This window comes from Drosophila gunungcola, assembly GCF_025200985.1.
Source record: "Drosophila gunungcola strain Sukarami chromosome 3L unlocalized genomic scaffold, Dgunungcola_SK_2 000005F, whole genome shotgun sequence".
Taxonomy (NCBI): Eukaryota; Metazoa; Arthropoda; class Insecta; order Diptera; family Drosophilidae; genus Drosophila; species Drosophila gunungcola.
Genome location: NW_026453180.1, coordinates 4,017,485 through 4,029,785, shown reverse-complemented (window position 1 = coordinate 4,029,785; position 12,301 = coordinate 4,017,485). Strand labels below are relative to the sequence as shown.

Here is a 12,301-nt window from a genome sequence, read left to right as displayed (position 1 = left end):
TTCATGAGGCTTTGTATTCCATATGGTCAAGTGGGTGCTGTAGACAAAAAACCTTTGTGCGATGTGCTATACTGTACTCGTATGCATAATATCCAGTTGTGGGGTCCCATTCCTACACGTACTTTAGGTTTATCCGGCGATCTTAAGCCAATTTAATAAGCGGGTTGCCCCGTTGTGGCCGCAAAGTTGAGCTGTCAGTCGCCAAATGATTAATCAGCCCGAAGCGCAGCACAATTGAAGAGTGGTGCTGGAATGGCACTGGATGGATATGGATGTGGATATGGATGTGGATCTGGTTGGGGATGTGGGTACAGATGGATGGGGATGTGCCAGTGGATGCTCAGATGCTGCGATGAATGAATGGGGGCATGCCAATGTCTCAACGCCCACGTGAAGGGCATAATCGAGTACTCATAAACATTGGTATTACACTTTGAAAAAATGCTATGGTTTCATAATTACCAGTCCCAATTGAAATCATAGGTTTCCATTCCATTTTTCTGATGTTGTTTTAAAAATAATATAATATATGATCATTAAAAAAAATTATTTGTGTATAGGTTTTTATAATTTAAGTTTAAAACAGTTCTGTTATATTATATTATTATTTTTAGAAGGTTACGCTGGTACTCAGTTTAAAAATGTTTTGGTTTGATTTGCATCAATCGTGGGTTTTAGTTATTTTAAAGAATTATAAAATTTTGTATTTGTATTATTTTCGGAATTGATTTTAATATCTGCAAATTAAAATTAAACATTTGAACTATATAAAATAATTTTAACTTAATTAGGAACTATTTTAAATCTAACATTTGTCACATTAATTGAAATATTTTAATGAAAAATCAAGCAATTTAATAGACATTGTATTAATGTTAAGTTTTAATATTAGGATTTAATTTTATTTATACAATTTGTAAATTAATAGTCAGATGCCTGTTTTTTTGAATTTCAATTTTACTAAGCTAGCGAGTTCTCTTCATTCTAATAACACTTTTCCTTTTTGTTGGAATTACTACAGCTCTTGATGGATTTTCTTGTAGATACCTAGTTAACCTTTAAATTTAAATGAAGCAAATGCCTTTGCTTGAATAAATTTCAAACTTCACACTCAGCCAGCCTACAAATCATATAATCCCCTAATTAATTGCCTTAAATGTTTCATAAATTTATGATAAGTCAAACAGGTTCCCCACGAAAAAATCGCTTAGTAACTGAACTCTACCCTATAAATAAGTACCCTCTTTTAAGGGCAAAAGCGAAATGATTTTTATCATCGCTCCAATCAAAACAACATGACGCGTTCGAATCGAAATGCAGGCAGACAATTGAAATTATTATTGTTATTTTTAACAATTTATTCGGGTCGCTTTTTTTTGGGGGGTTTTGCGGAGGGGAGCAAAAACACATTTGCTTGACATGTTTGTTTCGTGTACAAAATACTTTGATAATGATCGCAAGAGCCCAGTACAATAAAACCCAATTGAGTTCCACAAGACATTTCGTTCGGCATGGGGTCACAGTCACACTTATCGGGTTTACATTCTCATCTAAATGAAATTATTGTCTTTTTTTGTCGAAAGTCGATAGAAAAACTTATGACTGCCTTTGTGACGTTTGGAGAGTTTCGAATAGATCTCGAACGGGGAAAACTTTCAGTGATTGTGATTGTGAGTTGTGTTTACCTTGCCAGGCACGTATGGGGGAAATGTTAATAATTGTTTAAAGTCCAGCCAATTGCAATAAATAAGTGACAAACAAATCAAGCAGGGAATTGCTAATAGAATAAGCTTTTAAGCTAAAGTACAGTCATGCAGCAATAAGCACCTATACTTAACACAGCGAAAATAAATAAATAGCTTGAATAAAAATGATGTGAAATAAATTATAATAATTATTCGTTTTCTAACTATTTTTGTCAGACAAAATTTTGGCTTTACTGTGTACTTAAATGGTAATTAGATTCTAATAGCATTAAAGCCAAAAGGTCCAATTGATTATGTTTTAAACTTACGTTTTTATTATTTTTTTTTTTGCTAAAAGTTTTGAAAGTTTAATTTATATACCTGTCTATTAAGGAATCCCCTAAATGCAATAAAATTTGGTGACAACTGATTAAGAAAATTTTAAAGCATTAAGGATTTTTAGGCCCTCAAAAAGTTGAAGAGTAGGTCATGCATTTAGCAGTCAGTTGCCTTTATTTACTCGTTCATAAATTTGAGAGGTATGTTTTGGCGAGTTTTTTGTTTTAGTAATTGTTTGATTTTTCAATTTTAAGGTCTACATTATATTATAATATAAGAAAATGCCAGCAAGACGAAGCGAACGTATACGGCGCCGAGAGGAAGCAAATGCTGCAGCAGCAGTGAACTTGTCAACCAATTCAAACTCTGAAAATAGACTTCATCGTGTTCGCACTCCAAATGCCCAAGCATCTAGGGGAAGGTCGAGGAGGAGGCCTAGTATCACCTTTTCATCTCTTCCAAGGTTTACTCCTCTAAGGACCCCTCCTCGTGTGAGAATCGCAAATCGTGCTCCTACTCCGCATCGTCTTGGCGAACCCTTTAATGAACCCACGGAACCAGAGTTTTTGTTCATGCCAGTGCCTAGTTTTTTGGGAACAGTGCCCAATCAAGGTGACGCAATTGCCACTTCGAGGCTGAAAAAAGAGTTTAATGTTTTTGCCAAGGGACCCGTTGACGGATGCAAAGCAGAACTTGTGGACGAGAACCTTTTTCACTGGATAGCCACCATTCCAGGTCCTCCGGACACGCCCTACGAAGGCGGATGCTTTAAGATGGACCTTATCTTTCCCGAAAACTATCCATTCCAGCCACCGCACATTGAGTTCCGAACCAGGATCTTTCACTGCAACATAACGATTTCGGGCTACATTTGCCTAGACATTCTCAAGGGACAGTGGTCGCCGGCTCTGTCCGTGCCCAAGGTACTCATCTCCATCATGTCCCTGCTGGCCGATCCAAATCCAGCCGATCCCCTGGAGCTGGAAATCGCCCAACTTTATTTGGGTGACCCAGAAAAACACAACGAAATTGCACGCCAGTGGACCCATCAATATGCCAAACCTTGAGACTTCTTCAAATGGTTTTTCAAATATATTTTATTGGATCTTGTTGTGCCAGCACTTTTTGGTGGATTTTAAACGGTTTACGACGACACTAAAATACCTGCGATAGCAATATACATACACATAGAGTTTATGGGATTACGTCTACACTTAACACACGTACTATATGTTAAAAATTCTGATTAAACATCTATTGTACTATAAATCTAAAGAATATGTTTATACATGTTAACTTACAGTAGAGCTCTAGATTATGCTAGTTCAATTTGTGATTGTGGTGCTGAATTGTTGGTTAGTTGGTTTTGTAGGATGTTTTTTTTCTTCAAGCAGGTGGTAATTTCATTTACTTAAACTACTACACTTCGCATTTGAGTTAATTGAGTTGGTTAGCAGTTCCTATCAAGTAGTAGTTAACCTTTCAACTAAACGAATTCTTTTTATCTACGCTAAAGTCCTTTGGATTGTGGTATAGTTGATTTTTTTGTTTTTGCTGGGCTCTCGTGACCCCCCGTGACCTTTCTCATTTGTTCTTGGGCAAATGGCGTTTCATGTGGAGTGCCAGGTGATCGCTCCGCGCAAAACTCCTTTCGCAAACGATGCACTTGAAGGGTTTGGCGCCCGTGTGTTTTCGGTAATGTCTGGTCAACTCATCGGATCTGGCGAATCTCCATTCGCACTCAGGCCACTGGCAGGTGTACGGCTTTTCACCTGGAAAAAAAAAATTGATCAGTATGGATCAGTATGGTTTGCAAAAGTATTTTAAAGGGCGTATCTGGGATTTTTTAAAATATTTATGGTTGTTTCTATGAATATATTAAATAATAAATATTAAATATTATTATTAATTTACTTATTACAAAAATATTTTAAGTAAGTAATAAGTATGTCGCACTTTACATATACATTATGTGAAATATATGCTTGGTAAATACTTAGTTATAGAATTAATTAAACAATTTTTAATAAATTCTAGAAAAAAAATCAAGAAAGACACATTATTTTACTGCGTACGTAGTTCAAAACTAAAAACGATCTGAAAATCTTATGCCGAACATTGGGATATAATTGATACTTCATTATTTTTTTTGGCAATAACAAAATGACAACAACAGAACGGCAGCTGCAGTAGTTTGCTACACAAGTTTGCATGTTGTGAATTTTGTAATTTGCGATTTCTATTACCATTTTTGTTACCCAGCCAAAAAGACATTCGAAAAAATTCCACCGGCCGGTGAATGCGAAACTCTTTGTTATTGGCACCGCTCTATGACTAATTCAGACTCGCCGTAAGCCCCTCCGAAAATTCGAATGCGACACATAAACATAAACATTCGTGTTCAAATTGAAATTGAAATTGAATGAAATAATTATTGCGGCTGTAGATTTGTGAGTGAACTTGACATTTTTTGGCTGTCTAGCTGGGTTTTACTGAGCGAATCGAATGGTTTATCCACGGACATAATCCAATTGGATTGGTTGTGGTGTGCAGAATTGAGATTTCAGTGCTGAAAGACAGCGATTCGAAAGAGTCTTAAAATAGAGGGATTGGGACATTTTTATGTATTTTATTTGGATAAAAAAGTAATATATTGTAGACTTCGTGTTTTTAAAAAATTGTTTTCATATAAATATTTTGTTTATCGTACTAAAGGTTTTGTGTATATATCTTAATTCTAAAATGTTTTTATTAGAAAAAAAATGTTTCAGCATTTTGTAAGCACAATTGCATCTTTATCGCCGAACTTTCCCCCAAATCATGCAGTTGTCCTAGCCTCTTGAACCCATCTCCCATCTCAATTTTGAGATCTCAGCCAACATCAAAGCGAGTGTTGTTTATTATTTTGTACTATACAGCTAACAAACGCACAAATTTTGTTTAGTTTTGGTTTTCTCGGACATTTCGGGGGCCCTCGAAGCGAAGAGATCTCGAGTGGCACTCAGCTGACACTTTGCTGCGGGATTTTCGGATAGAAACCCAATGCCCCTCGACTCGTGGCGTGACTTATTGGTTTATTTAGATCTCTTTTAATGAACTTAAGTACCTCGAGATGCGAACATAATCGCCACGTGGGGCTTTTGGGATTTGGGATTCCAAATGACCAGCCAAATGGTGAGTCACCTGGCCCAGAATGGGACATTAAATGGACCTCACCGGCCGTGGGAATTTAATTTGGCAATGGGGCAGGCACAAAACAAACTGAAACTGCCACGGCAAACAAACAAAAGTTATGTAAATGTTGTTTTGTAATGTGCGATGAACGCAATGCGATAAGCGCAGCGCGGAATTACTTCATAATTTTACTTACAGCCGCGATAAGGTCTCTACTCAATATAAATAAATTCCGACTCCAATGAACTGAGCCCCGGGACTGGACCACAACCACGAGCACATACTATTAAAGACCTCCTCCAGTCGCTGGGCATAAAATCAAACTTATTTATGGCAGCGCGAACGTATTAGCAAACAAATCAGTACAAAATAAGCCAGTTCCAGCCCGAATCCGAATCCGAATCTGAGCCCAAATCCAAGTCCTAGGGATACTGGACTGCAAACTGCAAACAGGAGACTGGAGACTGGACTGGCTGTAAGATATGGCAAATTTATGCGTTCGCCGCCTGCATAAAGATTAGTTACCAAGTGATTTTCTAATCGACGCAGCCAGATAAAAACAAAAAGCCCAAATAAAAATGACAAATTTACGAGCCTTTAGGTTTTCTGTGATGATATGAAGATGTGAGGAAGTGGGAATGGATGGCAATGAGGTTGGGAAAGAGAATCTAGTTAAAAATAAACAAAGGGAAAAGCCGATTTGCTGATATCAATTAAGTTGAATTTTTTGATAAATTTAATTTCTTTTCTAATAGGGACTAGAAATAAGCATGTATTTTTGTATCAAAAATATTTGAAAAATACGATTAAAATTGTTCGAAAAATAAGCATTTACAAATTAATAGTTTACATTTTTTATGAATTTTTAAGAAAGCAGGAATTTTATATCCAATTTGAGATCAATTAATTTTAGCTAAATTTTGTATGTGATATTTTGATTTAAAAAACAAATAAGATTCTAACGCATAATTTTAAAATAAGTTTAATAAGGGTGCACTTTTTACTAGTAATTAAGTTTTTAATAATATTAATTTAAAATTCGAATAGGTTTATTTTTTTTTTTAATTTCTCAGTAATTATAAAGGTGTTCATATTTTATGAAGAATATGTTTCCATATCCAATGTCTAGATTTATGCTGATCTTCACCTTGACTAATTTGGTCAAAAGTTTTTCTCCTGCTAATGGACCTCTTCGCTTCGCGCAAACGAAAGACTTAGGCAACGAACGTACCGCGGACAGCTCAATGAGTCTGGCAAATATTTGCGGTGGAAATCTCTCAATCTCGTCACTTTTCTCCCCGCTTCAAGCCCCGGAAAAATCTTCAATTTTCGAGCCGGCGTTGCTAATCAGCAGAGACAACAGCCTGGTGGCGCCTCGAAAATGGCATAAAAAATGTGTGTGTGTGTGTTTGTGTTGTTGAAGAAATCTATGAATGGGCTGGGCTTTGCCGGAACGCTAACTAACTCGAAAGCCAAACAAAACGACAGCCATCAGACGGTAGCCAAGCATTTCTGCATCTCGGCATCTGTCTGCCACTCAAAAAAAATTGCGAAAGTTTGTCGGTTTAAATCAAATCCAATAAACCCAGGCCCCGCAATTCGTGTTGGCCTGAAGCGGGTTGGTCTGCGACTGTGTTCTAAATCGGATCGGGTAAGAGAACCTTTGGCGATCTCAAGGGAAAATATAACGTTAACCCACTGCTGCCGACCTCTCTCGCTGATGGGGCGTTAACTCTTTATCAGCTGAGTGAAAATCAGCGCTGCGCACACAAAAATCATAATAATAAAAATGTTTTTAAGGCAGCGCTTTAAGTTGCGCATAAATCAGCTGGTCATGTGCGATTAATAAAACGGCGGAGAGATGGGATTCTGCCGTCTTTTAGTATTATTTTTCCCTCTTCCTTTATTTTGTTGTTGTTGTTTTTTTGTGGAGGCAAGGCATTAAACGTGCGGCCCATAAAAAGAAGACAGGTGATCTCGGCGGTGATCGGTGGTGATCGGTGGCCAGCGGATCGTCAAGTGTAATCCGAGCAAGGAGGAAATGCAGGCCAAACGTGCGCCCAGCTGATGGCGTTGGCGATTGCCGATTGCCGATGTTGCAACTGCCAACTTGCAACTGCAACTGACCACAAAAAAATTTGGGGGGAGGGGAAAGGAAAAAAAAAACGAAGCCAGAGCCGCAAAAACAAACCGTACAAATCACGATTTTTGCTGCGGTTGCCTCCGTGTTGCAGAAATTGAAAATCAACAGCACACGGAAAATAAATCTGAAGATCAATAAGATGAGATTTCCTTTTAAATATGAATTGAAGCTTTGAAAGTACCCTTTTAATCAGAAATTCGAAAAAAAATAAAAAATTAACTACTTTTATAAATCACTAGAAATGTATATATTTTTTCTTTTACCATGAGATAAATATAAAATTTGCTTTTCATAGCCAGATTAAAAAAATAAGTAATGTTAAATTATAAAATTGATAACATTTTGAAAATCATATCTTTTGTCAGAAAGTTTTTTTTTAAATTTATAGGCTTTTCAAAATGCTAAATTAATCTTGTCATAAAAATATTTATTAAAAAAAACTTGTGAGTTTTCATTTATTTGTGAAAATCCTATTATTTTTACAAATCGCGATAAATAATTTCCTAATTTTTTCTCAGTGCACGGCACTCGAAAAAAAAGGCGCTCGAAGCTTTCTGGGCCTTGGCAAATTATGTGCTGGCAACTACAAATATGAGCGCGCGAATTAATCAAAAGGCGACGTTGGGCAACCAACGTCCCGAAAAACCAAGTGGTGCAGCTGTTCGCCGGTGGCTCATCGGTGGTTCAGTGGTGCACTTGGCTCCGTTTTTTTTGCTCAGTGGTGCACAGCCCACATGCGAGCTGAAGGATCGCAGTGTGGACCAAACTGAGACAGCGGGTCATAGACGGGGTCACCAAGTGGGTGGTTTTTGATTTAAATGGTATCTTTGCTCAAGGGAAAACTCACCCGTGTGTATCCTTTGATGGGCCTTTAGATGCGAGCTCTTCGTGTAGACCTTGGAGCAACCTTAAATAAAATGAATTGAAAAACATCAGAACAAGGTTTCTTTTTATTAAATTATTGCAGTTTTAAAGTTTGCAATTTTGGAAAAGTTGTATATAAAATCTTTATACTTAAAAGGCCTTTTCTAAGTGGATAATTGTTTAAGCCATTTAAAAAACAAATACCCTTCAGTAATATCTGCATTTTCCATGTTTATCTTATTGGTATAAATGGAAATTTTAAAAGTAGTTTTAAAAGTTTATGATGAAGCTGAATTCAACTAATTTTTCAAACTATTTTGTAAGACATTTTTTAAGATAAATAAATAATACCTTATGTTTAAACATTTTATGTTGTTAAATTGATTTTTAAAACCATAATTACATTTTTTGCGCCTTGAAGATTAAATATATTAGTTTTTTAAGTATGACAGTTGATTATCTGTTTGAAGCCGCAGCCTAAAATTTTTATTGCCTATAATTGTTAACTTCCTTTACTAAGTAAATAGTTTTGAAAGCTGCTTGATTATAAATAGTTCAAAAATCTGATAAAAATAAATTCAAGAAAATCACTTTGTCTATTAAATCGATAAATAAATAATACCTTACGTTTAAAGCAATGAAGTTTTTAATTTGGATTCAAAACCATATTTACTCTTTTTGCGCCTCGAAGCTTAAATATATAAACTTTTATGTATTATAGTTGATTTCCTGTTTAAAGACGCAGCTAAAAATCATTTACTGCCTATAATTGTTAAAAGCTTTGGGCATCTGAAGGCTATAACATTTTTTGAGTGCACTTGCTCACTTTTCACAGCATCAGATATCACAATAGGGGAGCCTCGAATTTCGAGTCCCGATAGAAGAGCCGTTCCCACAAAGTGGGTCAGTGGGCGTGGGCCTTTAATTAGCGGGTGAAAGTTGCACGAAATTCACTTGCAACTAGCAACTTGCAACACCACAAAGCGAGTGACATTTATGAGGCAATTTAGTGCCCCTTTCGCAGTCCAAAAAAGGATTTCCCGGGGATCCCCGCACGTACGGCTCTAATTGAAAGCTGCCTTTAAACGTGCCACGAAACACAATGCCGCGAAGAATGTTGCTGACAGCCAGCAACTTGCAACTGGCAACTAGCAACTTGCAGCAGCAACCACTGGCAACAGGCAACCTGCAACTTGCAACGATCGTCGACAGTTAGACAGTTGGAGATACCGAAAATCGGAGGAACTCCAGACATAACTCACTGTCTGATGCGTGCGCTTATGGCATAATAACTTCATTTGGACAGCCTTTTGGCTGCGTGGCTTTGCAGTTGCCTCAAAATGGCCATGGCCAACGTGTCAGACAATTGTCAATTATTTATTAGTGGCAACGCACGTACTGTAGTCTGCTCGAACAAGCGACATTGGGACACGGACGGAATGGACGGAGTTTGGATTGTTAGATTTTTCTATTTTTCGATTTTTAGATGTATGCCAGACAGCGTCGCCTTAAGTGCTTTTTGGGCCATTATAATGATCCATCGATAGCTAATGGATAGTATTCGAAGCGGTTCGCTGTGGCGACTGTGGTTAATGTGATCTCATCTTCGATTCGAGATTAAGCTATCTGCGAATATATTTCATTGCGAGATCTCAAAGTGTTTCAAAACCACTCTAAAATAAGACTCTTTTATTGCAAAAGTGCTGTTAGGTATTCTAAAGATTAATTTTCAGTTATATTTTCAATTTAAAGTGAGTTTATATGATTTGCTATTATTAACAACAAACTCTAGCTAAAATACAATATTTTATAGCTGTAATTTGTTAAATTAAAATCAAATATTTAAGGAATCAAGTCTTTTGCAACATACACATTAATTTTTTTAAATCTTCTGCATTTTCTTTCGTAAATTAAAAACTGAATTGATTACTGAAAAATATAAAGTTTTTTATAAAACCTTCCATTGATATTAGTTTTTAATTTCATGATGTAGGTATCGTATAAATAACTTGAAATTTAATGATCTTAAGTTCACCTAGTGATGGATTCTATGACTACAAGTGTAATATAATATTCTGTATTTGAATTTCTTTCAGCACTTCAAATCCTATATTCCCCATTGATTGATTATCGCTGACTCAACGATCTCTCGCCCACTTCTGACATTGAATACGCACTTGGCCAGGCTAAAAACCAAATAACAAAAAAAAACATGCAACTTTAACAAAAGCTCAGTGGAAGTGGAAGTTGGAAGGTGGCTCGAAGCTCTTACATAAATATGGCAACTGGCTAATTAGAATTACAAAGAAGGCAATTGAAAAAGCGCCTCAGCTTTAGAAACTTGGCAGCGGGAACTGTCAGTCGCACAGCAAGAAAACGAAAGACAGAAAACAGAAAGATAATAAATAAATGTATAGATAAATAGAGAATAAATAAATGCCGATTGGAAAAACGCGGCACGCATGCGCAATGGGGATCGCACGTGGAGTGGAGTTGGCGGGCTTAAAGTGGGCGGAAAAGGGGGCGGAAGGCGACTTTGTTACGAAAAGTGTCGCAAAACGCGCCAAATGATAAACGATATGGCGGCATGCAGCGACTAACAATCAAAAATCAAGATGAGGAAGCGCATCTCCAGAGATCTCGACAAGATGGGAACTCAATTATTGGTATGTAGTACACTTTTTGTTTACCTTTTAACTCCTCTAAATATTTTGTATACTTGTTAAGTTGTCTCACTTTAAAAGCATTACATTCCCAGTTGTTTAAAGATTATTTTAAGGATTGTGGTAAAACGTAAATAACTCTAAAATTTTCTTTTAATTTGGTTTGAAATTTTATCAAGATTACTTTCAAGATTGATTTTACTCGTTATTAATTAGTTTCTTGCAATAAATTATGTTTAATATGAATAAATGTAATTTAAAAGTTTCGGAAAGTTTCATTAACATTTAAATTACAAAAAAAAAACGAAATTAAGCTCAAGTAATATAAATTATATAAGAGTAATAATTTTGTTTTTAAATTTTGACAAAGTATTTGTATTGTTTATCACGTGCAAATGTAAAATGTGTTTTACTCACCCACGAAATCACAGTGGTGTATGCGTCGCTTCTCCAACTCGGGATTATTGCGGCGGTTGTAGCGCACCGTGCGCACGCTCATTAAACTGGCAATGTGGGCCGCCGTGCCCGGTTGGTGGTGCGAATGACGGCCACGCCTCCCGCCCCCCGAAGAGCGGGGGGTGGGGGGTGGCTGCTGTTGCTGTTGAACCTGTTGCTGCTGCTGCTGCTGCTGCTGTGGTTGTTGCTGCAGCTGCTGCTGCTGAATGGCACTGGCGGGTGTTAAAGTGGTCAAAGTAGTGGTGGCGCTGGTAACTGCACCACCACCCAAAAGTTGCAGCGTGGGCGGTGGTGGGTTAATGAGACCCAGAACATGACCTTGCTGGTAGGGCGGTGGTGGGGTGGTGCGACGTTGGGCGGCTGCTGCGGCGGCGGCGGCCACCATCGAGCTGCCCGGACTGCCGGGATCCGAACTGGGCGGGGTCAAAGGTGGCACGAACATGTGGCGACTGGCGGAGGAGGCCGACGATGAGGAGATGGACGAGGAGGAGGCGGAGGGGGTGCTGGGCGCCGCGGGGGGACACAGTTGCTGCAGTTGCTGCTGCTGCTGTTGTTGCTGTTGCTGTTGCTGCTGTTGAGCACCGAGTTGAGCTGTGGGCGTGGCAGTGGCGGAGGCGGTGGCTGAGGCAGCCGCCGATGGCGGGTGTATTTGGTATTTGGTGTGAAACGTCTATAGGGTTAAAGTAAGGGAAAATTTGAAATATTTTATATTTACTTTTCAAATTTGCAAATTTAGAAGATACAGAAAAATATATTGCAATTTGAAGAAAATAAAATATATATTTTTATATATAAAATTATTTTAATGGGTTTTTGTGTTGTTTGAAGGTCAATCATTAAACTAATAAAACTAAATTGAAATTTGAAGAAAATAATTGTATAACTAAGCTTTTAAAGGTCAACAATTAATATACACATTACACACTTAAGTATAATGGTATATTTATCTTGTAGAACGGTATATTTTCTCTATGATT

General features: G+C 37.4%; 2 protein-coding genes across 2 annotated transcripts in view; one reads left to right on the top strand and one right to left on the bottom strand.

The window, feature by feature from the left end:
• Window positions 1-2,139: 2,139 nt before the first annotated feature.
• Window positions 2,140-3,228, top strand: LOC128258951 (ubiquitin-conjugating enzyme E2 D2B). The gene is made up of 2 exons (XM_052991001.1): window positions 2,140-2,224; window positions 2,279-3,228. The coding sequence occupies exon 2, from the start codon at window positions 2,306-2,308 to the stop codon at window positions 3,089-3,091; it is 786 nt and encodes a 261-aa protein (XP_052846961.1). The 5' UTR covers window positions 2,140-2,224; window positions 2,279-2,305; the 3' UTR covers window positions 3,092-3,228.
• Window positions 3,104-12,301, bottom strand: part of LOC128258940 (dendritic arbor reduction protein 1) — a 32,890-nt gene continuing 23,692 nt past the window's right edge. Inside the window, exons 4-6 of the mRNA XM_052990981.1 lie at window positions 11,286-11,994; window positions 8,189-8,248; window positions 3,104-3,796 (exon numbers count right to left, since the gene is read on the bottom strand). Of these exons, the coding sequence (XP_052846941.1) occupies window positions 3,609-3,796; window positions 8,189-8,248; window positions 11,286-11,994 (957 nt within the window). The 3' untranslated portion in view covers window positions 3,104-3,608. The remainder of the gene's footprint in view (window positions 3,797-8,188; window positions 8,249-11,285; window positions 11,995-12,301) is intronic.